This window comes from Camelina sativa, chromosome 18, assembly GCF_030686135.1.
Source record: "Camelina sativa cultivar CO46 ecotype springtype chromosome 18, ASM3068613v1".
NCBI lineage: Eukaryota > Viridiplantae > Streptophyta > Magnoliopsida > Brassicales > Brassicaceae > Camelina > Camelina sativa.
The window spans coordinates 3,339,253-3,359,896 of record NC_141897.1 but is presented as its reverse complement, the minus strand read 5'-3'; the positions used below and the strand labels follow the sequence as shown (position 1 = coordinate 3,359,896).

At 35.5% G+C, this 20,644-nt stretch overlaps 1 protein-coding gene, 1 long non-coding RNA gene and 3 pseudogenes across 6 annotated transcripts; 1 reads left to right on the top strand and 4 right to left on the bottom strand.

The window, feature by feature from the left end:
• Nucleotides 1-3,054: 3,054 nt before the first annotated feature.
• Nucleotides 3,055-5,215, bottom strand: LOC104760437 (uncharacterized). 5 transcript variants are annotated; one of them, XR_015588234.1, is made up of 5 exons: nt 4,750-5,211; nt 4,197-4,358; nt 3,931-4,007; nt 3,627-3,838; nt 3,055-3,538 (listed from the first exon to the last, which is right to left on the bottom strand). It is a non-coding gene; the product is annotated as an uncharacterized LOC104760437 (long non-coding RNA). The 5 variants fall into 5 exon arrangements; XR_762911.3 differs by having other exon boundaries at nt 3,931-4,358; nt 4,750-5,215; XR_015588233.1 differs by having other exon boundaries at nt 4,197-5,199.
• Nucleotides 5,216-7,312: 2,097 nt separating this feature from the next.
• On the bottom strand, nt 7,313-8,005 carry LOC147921452 (F-box protein At3g47030 pseudogene; annotated as a pseudogene).
• Nucleotides 8,006-13,170: 5,165 nt separating this feature from the next.
• Nucleotides 13,171-13,728, bottom strand: LOC147921451 (uncharacterized; annotated as a pseudogene).
• Nucleotides 13,729-14,096: 368 nt separating this feature from the next.
• On the bottom strand, nt 14,097-15,181 carry LOC147921450 (uncharacterized; annotated as a pseudogene).
• Nucleotides 15,182-18,694: 3,513 nt separating this feature from the next.
• Nucleotides 18,695-19,888, top strand: LOC147921449 (putative FBD-associated F-box protein At5g44940). Its single transcript, XM_087497619.1, has one exon. It carries the CDS (start codon nt 18,764-18,766, stop codon nt 19,781-19,783), a length of 1,020 nt encoding a protein of 339 aa, XP_087353745.1. The 5' UTR covers nt 18,695-18,763; the 3' UTR covers nt 19,784-19,888.
• Nucleotides 19,889-20,644: the final 756 nt, after the last annotated feature.

Below are 20,644 nucleotides of genomic sequence, written 5' to 3'. Positions count from 1 at the left end.
CTTGCTTTTAAAACATAGCTGTGGAAAGCAGACAGGTAAGCCTCCCCTGATGGCCTTGGCTGGTTTTAGTTGCGCCTATATGAAACATAGTAAACACAAAACATCGTTAATGGAAGTTGAAACTTGTTCAATTGGGCAGCAGCAGTTCCGTACTCAACAATTCATTTTTCTACTCTAAAAGCACCATTTACAAAGATATGATACATGTTGGAAAAAAAGAAGCAGGCTAAAAAGAAAAATGGAGTCATCATCATCAATCTTCAATCATATATGTACAGCCCCTAAGTACTATTTTGACAAAATAGTTAAGTTCTACAAGATACTTACAAGGAAACAATAGCAAAACAGAAAGAACATGAGACGTAGGATTTACTTGTTTGGACAGAAACTGAAAAGCCAATCTAAATGAAGACCTTCAAATTCAATTCATATGAGCATTTCCAACTTACGTAACCATCAGCTATAAATGATGGCAAGTGGCCTTTGTATAATATCTTTGCTACCATGTAAATGTTTAGAGTAGCCCAAAATAAACAGAAAATACCAAAGGGGAACCAAGTTGAAGAAGAGATCCGAGACTCGTTCAACACAACACAACACAACACAACAACACACAACCACTAAGGCACTAACATTAACAAGGGAATTAAGTTAATACTCGTTCACCACACCACAACACAACACTAAAACTGTGTAACATATATAGAAGAGTGTGAAGAAAACAACCTGCTCTACGTGAAGCAGCAAAAAAAAACATCAATCGAAATTGATAACCTATTACTGTCGCAAACCCTAATTGGAGATAGAAGAGCCATAAATCAAGCGACCCAGCCACCATCGCCAATCACCGGAGACCATAACCTCTAAATCAATCTTTTGTCCGTTCGATTCCGCCATAGACGACGGCGCTTGGCTCATCACCAGCGAAGGGGTGAAGATGAATTACACCTTCAAACCAATAAACGAAACTATTAAGACTTAAAAGGAAGATGTTGAATAAAACCTAGGTCGAAATAGAGGATAAATGTTTTTACAAATTTTGTTATGATATATTATTTGTGAGTATATTTGTTACATTTTAGTAATAATTTACCACAAAATATATTTGTAACTAAATTGTCACTATAATCCTACAAAAGTCTACAAATTTGCTACAATATAGTTTTTTTTTATTTTTGTCACTAATTAGTTAGTAATCGTCACAAATATTTGCTACAGATTATTTGTGTAACAAATTTCGAAGCTATATCATCCCAATCTTGTGGTGACATGATTAAATCCTTTAAAGTTCTCGATGTGGGATCTCTATTAATTTGTTTAGCCGACATTGTTGTTACACAAAGCTCTCACATAACTTAACAAAAAGTAACTTGTCTTTGCCCTAAATAATCATTTAATCAAAAGAGAAGCTCGTTTGAGACACTCCCATAAAAAAAAACCCAATCTTTGATTTGTTTCGTAGCTTTCTTTCTACGTTTAACCGACTTCTATCTCTCGAAGGTCAGTTCTTCAAACCTTAGATTCTTTTTATCTACTTTGAATCCTAGACTTTGGAATAAGGTAGAGAAACTCATCGCTCAGGATTCGGTTTTGATCTATGAATGGAGTTTGATAGAATCAGCGAATTGCCAGATCCTTTGCTAGCTCACATACTCTCGTACCTTTCCATCAGCAATTCGTTTAAGACAAGCGAAGATATGGGAATTTCTCTGGTCCCCTTCGAGAATAAGTCATGACTCGAGGGTGATGCGTAGATTTCTGGAGCTTAACCGTACGTGGAATCATGCCTGAAAAAGTTCAACATAACCATGGAATATAATTATTTCGAACGAGTGAAAGAGATAACTTTTTTCGACTTTTCTCAAGAAAAAAAGAAGGTAAGGTATCATGATTCCAGGGACTTTAACAATGGAGTCATGGAGTTGATAGCCGAAGTGATCCACAGCGTAGTTCAACATCTAGAGGTATCTGTGTCTTTAAAGCTTGCAAACGTAGGGCTTGAGGATCACAAGTTTGTATCTTTTTCAGAATTTTTCTGATTCACCGACGCTAGAGGAAACTGATGGTCTTACCATTGTGCCTCAGTGTTTGATATCGACGCTGGAGTATGTTAGGATCAACCAACTGATAATGGAGAAACAAACTGGGATTAATCTAGTGAATTACTTTCGTGTGAATTCAGCAATCCTCAAGAAACTTTAAGTTTCTCAGATTCTTCCTTAACGAACCAAGAAGATGAGAGCTACAAGAAGCTTCTTACATCCAAAAAGCTTTCTCCCACATGTCAAGTTGTCATGAAGATCACAGTGTGGTAAGGAATCATGAGGATAATGTGGAACTTGAAACAAGCTTGTAGATTTTGTAATGAAGCTGGCCATAAAGCTTGAAGATGGAGCTTAAGAGAAAAATGGATTATGTAGAATCTACTCCTGTAAACTGTATATTAAACTGTGATTAAAACTTCTTAAAATATTTTGAGTAAATGTGTTTCTTCAGTTTCTAGCAAGGATATGATTCAGCAAATGAAACATTTCTTAAAGGAAAACTGCATGATGGACTTAAAGCATGAAAAGTGTTTGAAAGCGTCCACAAGACACAGAATACAGCATTTCACGCTAAGAAGGGTTAAAGTCGGAGGCTCGTGTTGAAGTAGAGTCTCTCAGACTCTTTAATATGGATAGGTAACACGGGTGGTGTTAAAACCCTGAACCGCATAACACAGTATCACGTATGTGTGATGCTGTTAAAACCCTAAGAGCAAACCCATTGCACATCCTCAAATTAGTGTCTCTAACTTTTAATAATATTAAAAATAATATTAATCTAAATTTAAATCTTCATCCTATTGTTTTTAGTTTTGATCCTCCCATTAGTCATCCCTAAATATGAGTGTCTTGATTCCAAAATCAACACAAAACTGATCATTGATTTCTTGTTCTATGTTGAGTTTGCAACATATTCATCTCTATCCGGACATAATATAGTCACACTTCTAGCTAGCTGGTATTAGATATTACTCGATCCGTTGCCTCTGAGAACTATTGTCCAGGTATATATGAAATACAACAGAACAAATCTGTTGGCCTTTCTTGAATTCAAAGAGTAATATATAAGTGATTGACATAAAGCTAAACATCATATAATAAAACAAGATCAATACTCAAGTGCTTTTCACGGAACAAGTAAAGATGAGGATGATGATGCAAGACGAGCAGTTGGAGGCAAAGGAAGAAAATTCTGCAGGTTGTAGAGATGATGAAATCAAGACACTTAAAAGAAGAAGCAAGAGACAGGACACAAAACTGGGGATTGCGTTGGCAAAAGGTGAAAAAATCGTTCCAGATAAAACGCGAAGACGATGAAGCAAGAGACAGGACACGACGACCAAGTTCCACAACACCAAGAACCAGCTTGAGGAGAAGAATGTCAATGTCATAAATCAATCATAGTCTCGGCCAAATCTCTCAACCTAATGCCCAATTATGTATTCACAGTGTTTTGAAGACTGTGACACTACATACTGAAGAATCTTATAAACCTGCCCAAAACCAAAATCTTGTTTAGTTATAAAGATACAAAAATCATCACACAATGATAACAGAGTTAATAATAACAAATTTTTCTACCTGCTGCAGTCTTACTATAGACAAAGTTGAATCATGAGGAAACAGCAAATGAGTATTGACAATCAAAACTTGTTGATGAGCATCGTACTGAGAGTAAGGAGGAACTAATTCTACATGTAGCAACTGTTCAACTCTGTCATCACAATCGTTAAAAAGAAAATCCGTCGAGTTCACAACTCTTTAATAATCCTTATGAACAGCCGTAAGCAAACCTATCATCATCACCAAATCACAAATGAAAACGCCACATACACATGAAAACAACAAACATCAAAGCCAAGAAGATTGTCACAAAGTTAAATACCATCGCCACGGTTATTAGTACGGCAGCAGTTTGGGACTCAAGAGCATAAGTTTCTTCACCAGCAGCTGACTCAGAACCTAACAAAAGAACATCAAACAAGAATTAACAAAAACTAGCCTTTTATAAATGCATTTTATGAACATCAATACTAGCCTTTTATGAATCTTTCTCCACTAAACTCAGTTAAACATAAGAGTAAAGCAAATTGCCCAGTGAGATAATTAAGAAAGGCCCATTCCACAGACCACAGAAAGCATGAAATTAACCTCATAGCCCAAAAGGTGTATGTAAGCAACAAAAGCAATAAACTTTCGAGTAGAGGAAAGAAGAAAATCATTGGGTTTGCTAGATAAGCTAGAAAACTCCGCAGAAGGAACCAAGACACTCGTCGAGTTCCACAAGCAATGGCGAGCAAAGCAAGCACCAATCTATAACAACAGAAACACCAAGCAATGGTCAAAATAGTTGGTAATGTATAATAATACTTTTGGTGCTATAGTCGTCGCCACCACCATTGGAGCTCATTTTTTCTTCTTTACATTGCCAAGTTTCAGACCTATATATACCTTATACAGAAAAGACCTCAATATACCTTATACTAGCTTCAAACATTTCAAACACATACAATTTCTACAAAACTGCAAAACAAAACACAATTCTTGTTCGACTGTTGATAGAAAAAAAAAAAAAAAACAGAAACAAATAATATTATCTCCAATGTACACAACAATAGAGAATTAGAAGAAGCTTCGTTAACAATTTAATCCTAGAACCTCTGAAAATTACAAAATTGGATACATAATTTTGAGTGAGACTCACTATGGGATCTTATCCGACCTCTGGTTGGAGACGAAGCTGCGGCGCGACGATTGTGTCACCAAAAATTTCTGACCTAACAAAGAAGAAGTAAGCGGAATCGGAGAAGAAAAAGACGACTTGGAGAGATCCATTTTGTCTCGAAACCGATCAAAACTTCGATTGGATTTTGATAAATCGATTATTGCTTTCGTCGTTTCGTTTTGGATTAAAACTTTAAATTTTTTTAACTTTTATTATTAAAAAACTTAGACACATCCCAAAGGTATGACCAATGGGAGTGCTCTAAACGCCTCTGGTTTCTACTCTCCCTAAAAAACAGATCGAGCCTCCGGCCATAACCCCATTGGTTATTTTTCGATGTTATTTTTCTTGTAGTTTTGGTTATGAGGGAGAGAACAATGAGTAACACAATAAATTGTATATTTATCGGTTATTCATAGTAGATGAAAGATTCCATTTTTTATCAAAGAGATGGGAATTTCAATGGCTTAGGGTTCTTGAACTTGGATTAAACGTCAACTCTCTTAATGGAGAAGTCTTTGCGAGCTTCATTGAAAATTCTCATGGATTTTTAATCACAAAATGTACGTAGCCACAAAAGTTCATTACACCTAAGTCTTGACACCAATATAAGCCTCTTCGTCGGTATTGGTGCATCATAAGCAATATTTTATTCTTAATAGATATTTATTTTCCCTTTCATAAATGATAAATCAATATAACTAAACTACTGTGTTTTCTCCTAGTGGGAAACCTCAACTTTTTTTTTTTTTTTTTTTTTTTGTCTCGAACTGTCATATCATTTAAATAGGTAACCCAATCTAAATTTTAGTTAATACACGTTAGTATTCCAGTTTACCATATCAGTTTTTTTTTTCTTTTTTAAACATCATTTTAAAAAGATAATCAATCAAATTAAAACAAATAAACATTATATATTTTTTTTTGTAATGACACAATTTTTTTTATTTATTCATAAAAACAAAATCAGATTATATATATAGTAAACATATATTTTCTAGATTTTTTTTTTACACAGTCACATTTTGATTTATCTAGAGCTGAGACCATTAATAATTTGAATTTTCTTCTTATTTTATTTTTATCCTATTGTTGATTTTCGAATATTAAGACAAAGCCAAAGTGAAATAGATTTAAAACATAATTTTAAAAAGAAAATTAATCAATTTAAAAATAATAATACAGTCCATCATTTTAAAAAAATTGGATGAAAATTGGATTTCTAATAAATTATATATAAAATGGACATATATTTTCTAGATATTTTCTTTCTATAGCTGATACCATTATTAATTTGGAAAATTTTAAATTTCACTTTTAACTCATTGTTCATTCCAAATATTAAGAAGAAATAAAAGCGAAAGTGAAATCGATGATAGTAAAGATTATGGTTTAGTGTCCACCATATGATCCTCAATGTATTCTTGTCGTTTTCAATTTGTAGTTTTTTGAAATTTACGTTAAAATTACTTTTTTCCAAAAAAAAACTACTTGAAATCATGATATATAAATTTTTTTTTGTGCTTGTATTTTGTAGGTGATATTATCTGAGAAGATGATATATAAATATTGGTAGCACAGTTAAGTATTTACCTAAGCCCGAACATGACTGTAAAATTCTACTTCTCAAAAAATTTTACTTTTATTTTCAATATCATGTTAGCCGTTATCTTTTTTGTTTTTTGTTTTTCTAAGGTCTTTATATTTTCTAATGCATTGAAAAAAGAGTCATATATGAACAAAAGACCAAAGTCCCTAAATGAACAAAAAGTAATATTCAGATGAACTACTTAGATTTTGACAAAGCTTATGTCTAAACCGACATCATTTCGAGTCCTAAGTGTACGCAGATCGAATTCAACAAATTTAAGTTTAAGTAGATTGAAAGATACTTAGTATTCTTAAAACCACATCTGCAACTGATCTCGGAGTCCCACTCTACTAAGTTGCGTCATATGATTGCTTAATATATGCAAAAGCTTAGTTCAAATATTGAGTTAGTGTGTAAGACATCATCAGTTCCAAAATAATTTTGAATTTAAAATTATATTAATGTATAAAAATATTAAAACTTTAGAAAAAATAATAAAAAAAATCCCCCCGCGTTGCAGGTGTTAATCTAGTACTATATAGTGAGGGCACTCTAATCCTGTATGATGTATCCGTTTCTTTCTTCATGCAGGTTCTATGTTGAATATTGATATTGAGCTGAGACCATTAACAATTCTTGGCTGTCATAATATGTTATAAATGTCATTAAACAACCATTCATTCATTCCAGATTAACATGTGTGCCCTCTCTTCCAAAAAAGCTGATTTGTACGATTCATCAGCCTATGGATCAAAATTCTATGTTTAGTTATATACAAGTAACAGTAAAATTCACGAAGATTTAGTGGCTCACTCGTGAAGAGAAAAAGTTTAAATAGCTAAAACGTAGCTTCCAAGTTACAAACACACATCGAAACAAGATGTATGCAACGACAAGGGTGTATCTAAGAGCCCAAACTTATATAGAAGGCAAGCTATATGTTATAGATTCCTAATCCATAAGCTCTACATTCTCTACATGGTTTATAAATATAACAACATTTGAGCAGTTAAACCTCGGAGTTACAATTCCGACCAACTCTGACCACAGTATTATATAGTAGAACAGGTAGAAAGGTTTCAGTAGTTGGTATGTCGACAACACAATTACACCTGCAATCGTCATCCCGACAAATCTATGGTTGTAATACGCAACCAGATCGTTCCAATAGGATGGCAATATGTAAACAGTCTTCGACCATTTGACTTCATCAGAATTCTCTAGAACCCGCAGCTCAAAACTTTCTGTCCTTTTATTGATACTACCCCGATTTGGCAACAATATGCCCAGTTTACCTTGGTAGTTTATGAGAGCTGAACACAAAATCAGTAAATCAACAACTAGAAACTTGATAGAGTAAAAGATCCGCTTACCGTTGTATAGGAAGGTGAACAAGATACGCGGCCGAACCGATGACATTTTCAGGAACAGTTGGGTGAATTCTGGACAACGCAGTATGGAAGACCAAAGCTTCGACACGCAACGACACCTCGCAACGTCTTCCAGTGGCAATCTTGAGAATACGTCGATCAAGAGATCAACTGGGATCTCTTTCGAGTTTTCTCCTTGGAACTTGCTTGGGCTGGGGACTACTTTCTCGTGCCTTTATCCCATGGCGGCCTTAAACCCTAGAATCCCAAACATGATTTTTATTTGATTTAGGAGATGTGGAGAGAGTGACTTATGACATTTTATATTTATAATAAGGAGGAGGACCATATATAGGAGATGTGGAGAGAGTGTCTTATCATTTATAGTAGCACTGTAGCAGTAATTAAATGTTAATTAAATTTCTTAATTCAAACATATATTTTATTATTTATAGTAGCAGTAATTAAATGTTACTCGAGCACAAATAAAAAATTACTAATAGGTTTGAAATCATTCTTGACAACTATTGCCAGTTTACGTGAGCTAAACATTACGTCGAATGTGATTTGCCCATCCCGGCTCATGCATAAATGGTGATTACTTTGCCGATTCAGTTTTAACATCCACCTCTTTTAACTCCATATTATTTTGGTTGAAATTGTGTTCAACTATTGCCAGCCTTTCTTGAGAGCTGCCCAAATTTCAAAAACTTCTTCTTGGTGATAATCTTATTGAACCTGTGGTTTGGCTAAACAACATTGTTCGACTTTCACTACAAGAAAACAAGCCTTTTGCGATGGAAGAATTCATAACAAATCCCTCGCAAATAGGCAAAAACGATGGAATTGCGAGGAACACACTTCCCTCGCAAATCGCTTCTCGCAAATTGGTTAACATCGCAAATCCCTCGCAAATTTTGCGAGGAAAAAAATGCCGTCGCAAAATCAACGCAAATTGCGAGGGACAATATCAATAGCAGATTCCTCGCAATTTGGTTCAAGCTAATCCCTCGCAAATTTGCGATGGATTTGCAACATTTATGTCTGTCGCAACAACTGAGATTTGAATTAGGAATTATTCATTTTGTAATTATGTTTATTTTTAATTATGCAAATTAATTATGATTAATTTCTAATTAAGCAAACTAAAATTCATAATTAGCCCAAAAAAACTTTGAATGAAAACTGAAATTAAACTTGTAATACAAAATGTTGTTAAACTTACATAAACATAATAATATAAGTTCAAAACAAAAATCAAACACATCTTCTGAATATACAAACACAAGTTCTCGGATACAAACACATAAACACATAAACACAAGAGATCCTAAGTTGGTCTGGTGATACCTCCTGCTCCGGCCTCAGGTCCGGTACCTCCTGCTCCGGTCTCATTGGTGGCAGCAGTCTCAGGTCGGGGAAATTTTGCAGCAAATTCAGGGTCCTTCTCAGATAGATAATCGAAGTAGGCATCGTAGCAATGCATCTTCTGAGTATTTTGTTGCAACTTCAATGCATAATCTTCTAGCTGAGTAGACTGACTCGCAAGAACAGCTTCGGCCTGAGAAAGCTTCTCAGCTAGAATGACTGGATCTTCAGTCGGAGTAGGCGTCAGAACAACTTGAGCTGAAGATGCTTCAGTTTGCATAGTACCGACTCCATATATCCTATTTTTCTTCTTCGGAGCAACCTGCAAACAACAAAAAACAGAGACACAATGTAAAGTTCAAAGAGATAAAACAAAACAGTATGTAAAGTTCAAGAATTTACCTCAGCAAAAATTTGGTTCTTCATACTAACTGACAATCCGCCAGAAGCACTACTCTCTATGTTATCCCCTGAGCATAGCCCAGTTTCAGCCTCAGTTATCCTCGATGACACTTCATGGTATACTTTCTCAGATAATCCATCCACAAACGACCCATCAGGTTTCCTATGAGTATCTTCTAGGACTTTCAAGAAATCAGGAAGTGCCTCACCAGTAATCTCCGACTTAACAAAGATATGAAACAACAAAGTATTAGACTAAAGCAAGAATTTATAGGTAATTGTACTAAATAACTAACTAAACATACTTACATGTTTTCGTGCACGAGCTTTAAAGGAGGTCTGATCAGACCGGTATTTATGCATTCCAGTGCCATCAGGATCACTGTATCGAGCATTTCGACTATTGATGCTCTTTTCCTCAGATTTTGGTTCACACCAAAACTTGACCAAGCCGTCCCATACTGTCGGATCAAGCCACCGCGGCTTTGCATCATCACCTTTTACTCTCCACTTAGACTTCCACCGAGACACTTGATCAGTCATCCGGGTCTTCAACTTGCTTTCAAACTCGGCTCGAACTCTCCCATTGATGGACTGGTCCCAGTTATATGTTTGCTTGTAAAAACATAACATGAATCAAAATCAGAATCAAGTAAGTAAAAACAAAATCTGTAATTTAAACACATCAACAAACATTTAACTTACTGCAAACGTTTCAAGCCACCGGTTTACAACCGCAGCTGGTGTTTGGGTCCATTTGGCATGAGCTCCTTTGAAATCTCTTTCAAAGATGGCCCGAACAGTAGCAGCAACCGAAGGATCCTCGTCAAACCTACAAAACACAAGAAAAAAAGGAATGAGGATCAATGAAAATATATCTAAAAAATTAGACAACCCTAACTACATTCTTACCATAGAGTACCCGGAGGGCGTTTAGGGTCCAATTTATTTAAGCTAGCACGACCGGGACTTGCAAGTAGCTCTTCCAAAGTAAAAAAAGAGATCTGAGTAGACTCATCGTTGACACGCGAAATCGATTGCTGTGGTGGAAGATGATCTTCCACCGCCGGTGAGGTTCCTTGACGATTCTCTTGGATCACCGGTGAGGTACCTTGCGAGGAGGCGGGAGAAGCTACCCTTGGAGCAGAGGCAGAAGAAGGTAACCTTCGAGAAGGGATGGGAGGAGATAACCCTTGAGAAGATATAAATCTTCTGTAAACGTTTTGGCTCCCAGAATGATTTTGGTTCTCTTGTGAAGACAACTAAAAAACAAGTCCAAAAAAAAGATATAATTAGAACCCTAAATCGAAAAACCCTAAATCGATATAACCCTAAATCGGAAAACCCTCAAATTCGATATAATTAGAACCCTAAATCGGAAAACCCTAAATCGAAACCCTAAATTGATATAACCCTTAATCGAAAAACCCTAAATCGATATAATTAGAACCCTAAATCGATATAACCCTAAATCGAAAAACCCTAAATCGATATAACCCTAAATCGAAACCCTAAATCGATATAACCCTAAATCGAAAAACCCTAAATCGATATAATTAGAACCCTAAATCGATATAACCCTAAATCGAAACCCAAAAATTGAAATAAAAACCCAAAAATTGAAATAAAAACCCTAAATCGAAAAACCCTAAATCGAAACCCATCTAAAAAACAACAGAAGAAGAGAGAGGAGGAGGAGATTAGTCGGAGAAGGGATGAGAGGAGGAGAAGACTAACCTGAGAAGGGATGGGAGGAGGAGTAGACACCGGAGAAGAGATGAGAGGAGGAGTAGACAACCGGAGAAAGGATGAGAGGAGGAGTAGACAACCGGAGAAGACAACCGGAGAAGAATGAAATCGAAAGAAGAAGAGAAGTTTTTAGGGTTTGTCGGCTGCGGGTGTTGGTTTGAGCTTCGCTCAAACTAGGTTTTTTTACTTATATAGGAAATTAATGGCGTCGCAATTCCAACGCAAAATTTGCGAGGGATTTACTAGAGTCCCTCGCAAAAGCATCGCAAACAATAATTAATATAAATTTTCTTATTTAGAGTTTTTTGCGACCAATTTGCGAGGGAACGTAGCAAATCCCTCGCAAAATCTTTAGGGTTTAGGATTTGCAATTGTCATTAGTGCCCTATCTTATATTATAAATATTGAATTATATCAATTTAATAATTATTAGTAATGTAATTAGTCTTAAAGTTTAAGGTTCAAGGGATTAGGGTTGTTATTTGCGAGGGAATTGCTATGTATTGAGTCCTTTGCAATGGATTTGCGACGAACTTGCTATGGCTCTAGCAAATCAGTCGCAAATTTGTCGCAAACCTTCAATATCTAATTTGCAAAAACCATCAAAATAATTGTAACAAATTAGTCAAATTAACTTTCAAGTATATTATAAGGTCAAATGGTGTCATCATACTCTTTTCTATCATCAAAATTTGCAAAATTGTCCAATTTTGCATCTTACTCTAAACATGATGATGTTCTACACTATATCACATATATGTTCAATACATTGAGACAAATTTTTGCCAAATTGTCCAATTCTCTAACAATTTTGTGTTGCACTGCTATCTTTGATTAATAGTTTTGGATTCATCTTTTTTAATCATTAATAGTAATGTAATAAGTCTTTAGGGTTTAGGGTTTAGGGTTAAGGGTTTAAAGTTTTTTTTGCGAGGGAATTGCTATGTTTTGAGTCCTTTGCAATGGATTTGTGACGAATTTGCTATGGCTCTAGCAAATCAGTCGCAAATTTGTCGCAAACCTTGAATATCTAATTTGTAAAAACCATCAAAATAATGTTAAAAGTTAGTAAATTCACCTTATGAACACATTCAAATGTATTTCAGAATAATTCTATTAAATTTTGTAATATTTATAAAAACTTATTATCCTAACTTTGCAATGGATTTGCTATGGCTTTCGCAAATCACTCGCAATTCCATAGCAAATTTGCTATGGAGTTTGTTCTCGCAAAATCGTTGCAATATTGCGATGGATTTGCGAGGAAAGGGACCTTCCCAGCGAATTTGTCGTAAATGCGTCGCAAATGAGCAGCGGATTTGCGACGACTGAATTCCTCGCAAATTTGCGAGGGATGTGCTATGGTTTTTTATTTCCTAGTAAATTCCTCGCAAATCTATCGCAAATTTGCGAGAGCTGTACTCTGTCGCAATGTGTCCTCGCAAAAGGCTTGTTTTCTTGTAGTGTTTGTAAAACTCTGCTTGAAACAAATTGAAAAGTCAGGTTGTTTATTTGGCAGGACTATTCTGTTACAGATGAGCCAGAGCAATTGGACATTACTAACGTGTCTTGACGTTTAATCAATGTTCTGAAATCCGCTAGGCGCTAGCCGGACGGTGCACCATCGTTTAGTGTATAGCTGTATACGCGGCTATATATGCAGGATATATATGGTAAATATATTTTACCAAAAATATATATAGATATGATAAATTATAAATCTATTATATATAAATAATTAAATATATATATAATAAAAAAAACAAAATAAATATCAAAATCTTTGCATAAATACTCATAAAATTGTCAAACCAATAGTATCAACCTTAAATTGTCAAAAATACTGATGAATTGTCAAACCAAGTAGTCTAAAACTCAATAATTGAAATAGCAAAACGAAAACAGAAAAATAAACCAATTTTAATCTTCAAGTTTTTCTTCTTCGTCGACTTGTAGAATCTGGTCATCGTCAGACTCGCAATCAATATCATCAAGTTCTTCTTCATTGTCGGATATGAAATCATCTTCGTCAGCTAACTCTCTAATTTGATCTGCATCATCAATTGTTGATCGAAATGGTTCTTCTTCACCTATATCACCTTGTAAATCGAATTGTGAGTCCTCTCCATCATCGGAAATCCCATCAACTAACCATGATTGAGAATTAGAAGCATGATTCGCAACCAATATATCAACATTATTCTCCTTTTGTATCTTCCTTTGGTTCATCAATCTTAAATTGAATTGGACATACACAAGATTTTTCATTCGACTTACAACAAGTCTGTTTCGTTTCTTTGTATGTACCTACATATAATAGTAGGCATCAATATAAATAAAGTGAACCATTGAACTATATGCATAAAAATCAAGGTAATTGAAAATTAGAGCAAAATAAAGTCTAACCCCTTCCAATGTACTCCAAATTCATTTACATCCGGATGAACTTGTAGTCAAAGCCAAAATACTCTTAGCCATTTTTTGCTAAATTAGGAACAGTATTTCCATATGTTTCCCGCCAATAAACTAAAATTGTAAAAATATAAACCAATGTAAATGAGCTAGAGTGAATGAAGTCATCAGTGGAGAAACAAAATCACATTAATAGATAATTAGCAATGAAGTCATCGTGAACAATCTTGTGTATAAGTGTAGTTAATGTGATGAGGAGATCGATAATAATAGATTAGCAAGATTATTAACACTAATAATCGATTAGCAGGATTATTAACACTCATAATCGATTAGCAATGTTGTTAACGTGATGATGACTTCATGACTCATATATCGTTTATGCTCTTGCTCTGTTTGAACTACATGCTCTGTTTCTTCTCAAAGTAGGCACATTATTTGATAGGAAAAATAAGTGCAAGAAGAGTATCTGGATCATAATCTTCTTTCTGGCACCCTAGGATGACCCATGGTTTTCCAAAGTTCCCTTCTTTGTTTTTGTAAATCGCCAGTTCAGAGTTGATGACTTGACATTGTGTGTTGACATCAATGGGAAAAAATGCAGAGACACACTTAAAGAGTGCATTTGATACCTCATCACTGGAGGCTTGGCTTGAATCTTTATAGAAGTAGTATGGGTTCCACAAATAACCTGCCAGATGCAAAGGATTGTCAAGTCGACCCTTAATCTTTTCTTCAATGATACTCAATATCGGCTTAACATTTTTTTCCACATGTTTTAATCCATCACTGATCTGTTTCTTTGCTTCTATCAGTTCTCCATGCAGAAATCCCATTGTAGGCTTCTTATCTCCATCAACAAGTCGAAGCAGCTTGACCAATGGTCCAAAAACTTTCAAGCACATTATCACCCCATTCCAAAATTTAACACTCATAATTGTGTTAAATGCCTTGATTCCTTTGGAATGTTTCAACCATTTGCAGTTTCTCCACTCACCACTAGAAAACATGCCTGCTAGTTGATCCCTCTTGTCCAAGAGACTTTGCAAAGTAAGAAATGATGATGCAAATCTAGTAACACCAGGTCTCACAATGTTTGTCCTATTTGTGAATGTTCTCATCAACGCCAATGTCTTATGATGAGCATATATGAAGATTGTGAAGTCTTTCGCCATCTGAATTTTGCCTTTGAACCTTGTGAGTTTCGATATGCTTTCAAGCATCAAACTGATGGAGCGAGTCCCACATGATGTCCAAAATATACTCGGCTTGATCTCTTTCATCATTCTTGCGACATCCATATTGTTAGCAGCATTATCAATAACCACTTGAACTACATTCTCTTCACCAATCTCTTCAATGCAGCCTTTGACATACTCAAAAATATATCCACCTGTATGAGCCTCATCTGAACTATCTTTACAAGAGCGAAACATTGTACCTCCTTTGCAATTAACACATAGATTCATGATACTTCTCCTCTGTTAGACCAAGCATCTGTCATCACCGTGCACCCATTCTTCTTCCACTCTTCTTCTTGTGGTTTCAGCAAACATTAACAGAGTTTTAACATTAATCATTGGTTTTATTTTTTAAAAGGATTCACATGATTATGGTGATCTGCCATCATCAATAGATGTAGAGTCTCAAAGAATCATAGATGCTGAAAATGCTGCAAACGAACGTCGTATGTTTGAGAGAGCAGCAACAGAGTCATCTAAATCTCATGAAAGAGCAGCAATTAATATTGATGATGATGATGTCGAAGAAGACAAAGGAAAGAGAACATCAAGAGAACCAAAGAAGAGAAAGCATGGAGAACAATCATCAAAATCTGGTAAAAGAGCAGCAATTGATATTGATGTTGATGATGATGATGATGATGATGATGATGATGATGATGATGATGATGATGATGATGATGATGATGAGGATGTCGAAGGAGAGAAAGTAAGAGGAAAGAAAACATCAACATAACCGAAGAAGAAAAAGCAGTATGCAGATTGCTGGAAGAATTTTACATTGATTAAGAAGACTATTAATGGAAAACTTGAAGATAGAGCGCAATGCAATCACTGCAAGAGGGACTATGCATATGATTCACATAAGAATGGTACAAATTCTTACAACCATCATATGAAAGCATGTAAGGTTCTGCTTGGTAATGCTGATATTAGTAAGGTGATGCTCAACTCTGAGGCAAGATTACAAGCTAGGAAGATTGATCATATGGTTTTTCGTGAAATGGTAGCTAAGTGTATCATTCAGCATGATCTCCCATTTTCCTATGTTGAATATGAGAGAGTTAGATCAGTTTGGAAGTATTTGAACGCAAATGTGAAGTTTATTAGCCGGAACACAGCTGTAGCAGATGTTTACAAGTTCTATGAGAATGAGACAGAGAATTTGAAGAGAGAATTATCTCACCTTCCATGGAGGATTAGCTTCACTTCTAATTTGTGGACTGCAATCACTCATGAGGGCTACATGTGTCTAACAACACATTATGTTGACAGAAACTGGAAATTAAACAGCAAGATTATTGCGTTCTATGCTTTTCCGCCACCACATTCAGGTGTGCACATAGCAATGGAGATTCTAGAGAAGTGGAAAGATTGGGGAATTGAGAAAAAAGTGTTTTCCATCACGTTAGACAATGCTACTAACAATGACACAACACAAGAGATTCTGAAATCTCAGCTTATATTGCGGAATGATTTGTTGTGTGGAGGAGACTATTTTCATGTGCGATGCGCAACACATATTCTCAACATCATTGTTCAGATTGGCCTGAAAGATATAGATGATACATTGGAAAAGATCAGAGAGAGTATCAAATATGTTCAAGCTTCTGAAAAACGTGAGATATTGTCTGCAAAATGTGTTGAAGCTGTTGGTTTACATTTGAAAGCGGGGTTGATTATGGATGTGAAAACTAGATGGAACTCAACATACAAGATGCTTGATAGGGCTCTCAAGTATCGAGCTGCCTTTGGTAATCTCAAAGTCATTGATGGGAGAAACTACAAGTTTCACCCTACAGAAGCTGAATGGCACCGATTGAAGCAGATTTGTGAGTTTTTGGAGCCTTTTGATGAAATCACTAATCTGATCTCAGGTTCAACATATCCAACTTCAAACTTGTATTTCATGCAAGTTTGGAAGATCAACAATTGGTTGATATCGAATTCACATAATCAAGATGAAGTCATCAGAAGTATGATTGTCCCAATGAGAGAAAGGTTTGATAAGTATTGGGAAGAGGTTAGTGATGTCTTTGCAATGACTACAGTGTTTGATCCAAGGTTGAAGCTAACACTGGTAAAGTATTGTTTTGAAAAGAACGAGAAGGGTTCAGCTGAGATAAAGATTAAACATTTGAGTGGTAAGCTTACTACTCTTTTTGAATCTTATGAGAATAAGTCCATTTTCACATCATCTTCTACAAAGTCTCGTGAAACTAATCAGAAAACTGATGAGAATGAAGGAAAAAAAGGGAGTTTTGGCAACTATGATGTAAGTTCTCAGTCTCTTATGCTATTGGTTTTTAAGTTTTGGTTTGAGAAATGTGTATAGATGTCTAAATTTTTTTTCTGATTTAGTTACAGTTTCTTTTTGTTTTATACATTTGCAGATTTTCTTACAAAATGTTTTTGGTCTTGTTTTAATCATTTGCATGATTTTATTAACTTCCGCAAACAAACTGTTGTTACTAGTGGAAAGTCTTCTTTGGAAATGTATCTAGATGATTCGCCAATAGACATGATAGAGTATGAGAGTTTAGATATTTTAAAATATTGGAAAGAGAACTCTCAACGGTATGGAGAACTGGCATCAATGGCTTGCGATCTCCTTAGTATACCAATCACAATAGTAGCATCTGAATCTTCTTTTAGTATTGGAACTCGAGTTTTGAACAAGTACATAAGCCGTCTTCTCCCAAAAAATGTTCAAGCACTAATATGCTGCCGCAATTGGTTAAAAGGTTTTGAAGCATATGAAAATGGTAAGCATACAATTTTCACAATTTGGTATTGCTTGTGTAACTTTTAAGAGATATATATTTTCCTTGACTTTTTTCTATTACTTTGCCATATGTAGAGGAGGATGAAGAATTTGATGAAGATGAGACATTACCTTCTTTCCAATCAATTGTTGATGATGAAGCTTGATGATGAAGAGACATCTTAACCTTGAGATTTCTGTTTTAAGCTTTCTATTTCAGTTTAATACATTGGTTTAATGTTTCTGTTTAGTACGTCTTTGATTTAAATTCAAGTTTAAACATCTTCAGTTATCCAATGCTTCATGATCGACTATTGGTTTTTGTTGTTGTTTATGGTTTTCATGATGAACATCAATGATGAGTGACATAAGTCAAATTAAAGTAAATGCAGGCTGCAGCAAAAGCCACCGATGAAGAGAGAAAATACAGTTCGTTTATTAAATGTGTGTGTTTATTCTTTTCTCTTGGTACAGCAAAAATGTGGTGATCGTGTTTCAAAAAAAATAAAGAATGAGGGATTACACTTCTTCTTGGGTCAAAACTCTCAAGTCACATGAGAAAATTCCTTAAGGATTAAGAGTACAACTTAATAAACGAATGTGAAACAGAGATGATAAGAACAGACACAAGAACGACACATATTGATAGTATGGTTCTCAATGCCCGCGGGCATGCCCGATAGTCCGCAAATTAATGCGGGGTGGGTATGGGCAGTGATATGTCGTCCGCTGCCCATGGCGGACCGATCCGCAGCGGATCAGAAGAAAAGCAGGACCGTCGCAGTCGGTCCGTTCTGCCCGTCTGACATCCCTAGTGAGGGCAAAGACAAGCCCGATTCGAAAGAGAAGCTTTTTCTCTAGTGGGCTTTTGGGCCGAAACAACAAGCCTGTTTGTGAAACTTCCACCTAAAAAACCCTAATCTTTGTTACCTAGCTTTCTTTGTACGTTTAACCGACTTCTACCTTTTGGTATACATTTGGGAAACTCAACGCCCTAAAGAATATCTCTTGGAAGGTTAGTTTTCATTTTCCAAACCTAGACTTTGTCGACAAAGTAGAGAAACTCATCGCCTCAGGATTAGGTTTTAATCTAGGAATGGAGTTTGATAGAATCAGCGCATTGCCAGATTCTTTGCTAGCTCACATACTCTCGTACCTCTCCATCAGCGTTTCGGTTAAGACAAGCGTCTTATCGAAGAGATGGGAATTTCTCTGGCTAAAGGTTTCCGTATTGGACTTAACCACCGTTAAGGTCTCTCTTCGACAAGAAGCCATGTGGAGGGTGATGCGTAGATTTCTGAAGCTTAACCGTGGATCATGCCTGCAAAATTTCAACATAACCATGGATTATAATTATTTCAAAGGAATGAAAGAGATAACTTTTCTCGATTTTTCTCAAGAAAAGAAGAAGGTAAGGTATCATGATTCCAAGGACAGTAACAATGGAGTCATGGATTTGATGGCCGAAGTGATCCATCGCAGAGTTCAACACCTAGAGGCCAATATGTGCGAAATAATGCCTCAGGGTGCCATCAATTTCATGCCTAAGTATGTTTATGTCAGCAAGACATTGGTGTCATTAAATCTTGCAAACGTAGGGCTTGAGAATACCAAGTTTGTTGCTTCTCTACCTAAATTCAAGATGATGCATCTAGAAAACATTTATTACGAGAGTCAAGGTGGTCTTGTGATCATAAAGAAGCTCGTCTCAGCCTCGCCTCTTCTTGAAGTTCTTACCTTTGACTTTTCTGATTTAATGAAGCCAGAGAAACAAAATGAAACTAGGCTGGAGTTTTTCTGGAAGTCAGAGCGAAAATATTTTGTTGTTCCATGGAAGCAAAAGCAAATCGATTTCAGGAAAAACCTTTCTGATGATCTCACCAATGTGCCTCAGTGTTTGATATCGACGCTGGAGTATGTTAAGATTAACAGACTGATAATGAAGGAAAAAAGTGGGATCAAACTAGTGAATTACATTCTTGAGAATTCAGCAGTCCTCAAGAAACTGACTCTAAGTTTCACACATCCTTCTGTAACCAACCAAGAGCTAGAGAACTACAAGAAGCTTCTTACATCCACAAAGCTTTCTCCTACATGTCAACTTGTCTTTGATTGACTTAGTTCTTTTTTTCTTTGCATAATCTAAGTTTAATAATTTAGTTTTATGTACTCAGGATTGTTTCTGATAGTATTCTTCTTCACCCTTAATGAAACAACTTTACCATTACATTGAAAAGAGAGTCTCGGAGTGGAGTTCAACATCTAGATGTTTGGACGAAAAGCCTTGTGGTGCTATATATTTCATGCCTAAGTATGTTTACGTGAGCTAAACATTGGTGTGTTTGAAGCTCGTAAACAGATGTTAAACTCCAACTTTTTAAAACCAGTTTTTATTATTTTTGTTGGTATAATTTCCGCAGAACTATCCTGTTTTACCAAAGCCAAAGCAGATTAAGCTTATCAAAGGTTCACGGGGTTTGGAATCAACATTCACCAGTCCTCAAAAAACTTATCTAAGTTTCACATGTTCTTCTATTTCTATAGAGCTAGAGAGCTACAACAAGCTTCTTACATCCACAAAGCTTTCTCGCAAGTACTCATCTTACTTCTGTTTGGATTGTTTTAACCATTAATTGATCTTATATGCTTTTACGGCTTATCTTTCATTGATTTCAATCTCAGTTTCATGGAGCATAGTGATGATATTTGCATTGCGTTGTAGTCTTTGTAGTTAGATTTTTCACACTGAAAAACGGGTTGTTGGAGAAGAAAATTAGAATGCATATAACATACACTAATAAGATAGAAGAAACTCAGGAAATTATCGGTTAACTTCTTAACAGAATCTTAACTCTTTAGCAAACTCTCTCATAATTTTTTCATATATACGGGTCTTAATATCAATTAGAGCCAGAGAACTACAAGAAGCTTCTCAAGAAACTGACTATAAGTTTCACACGTTCCTCTACGAAGAATC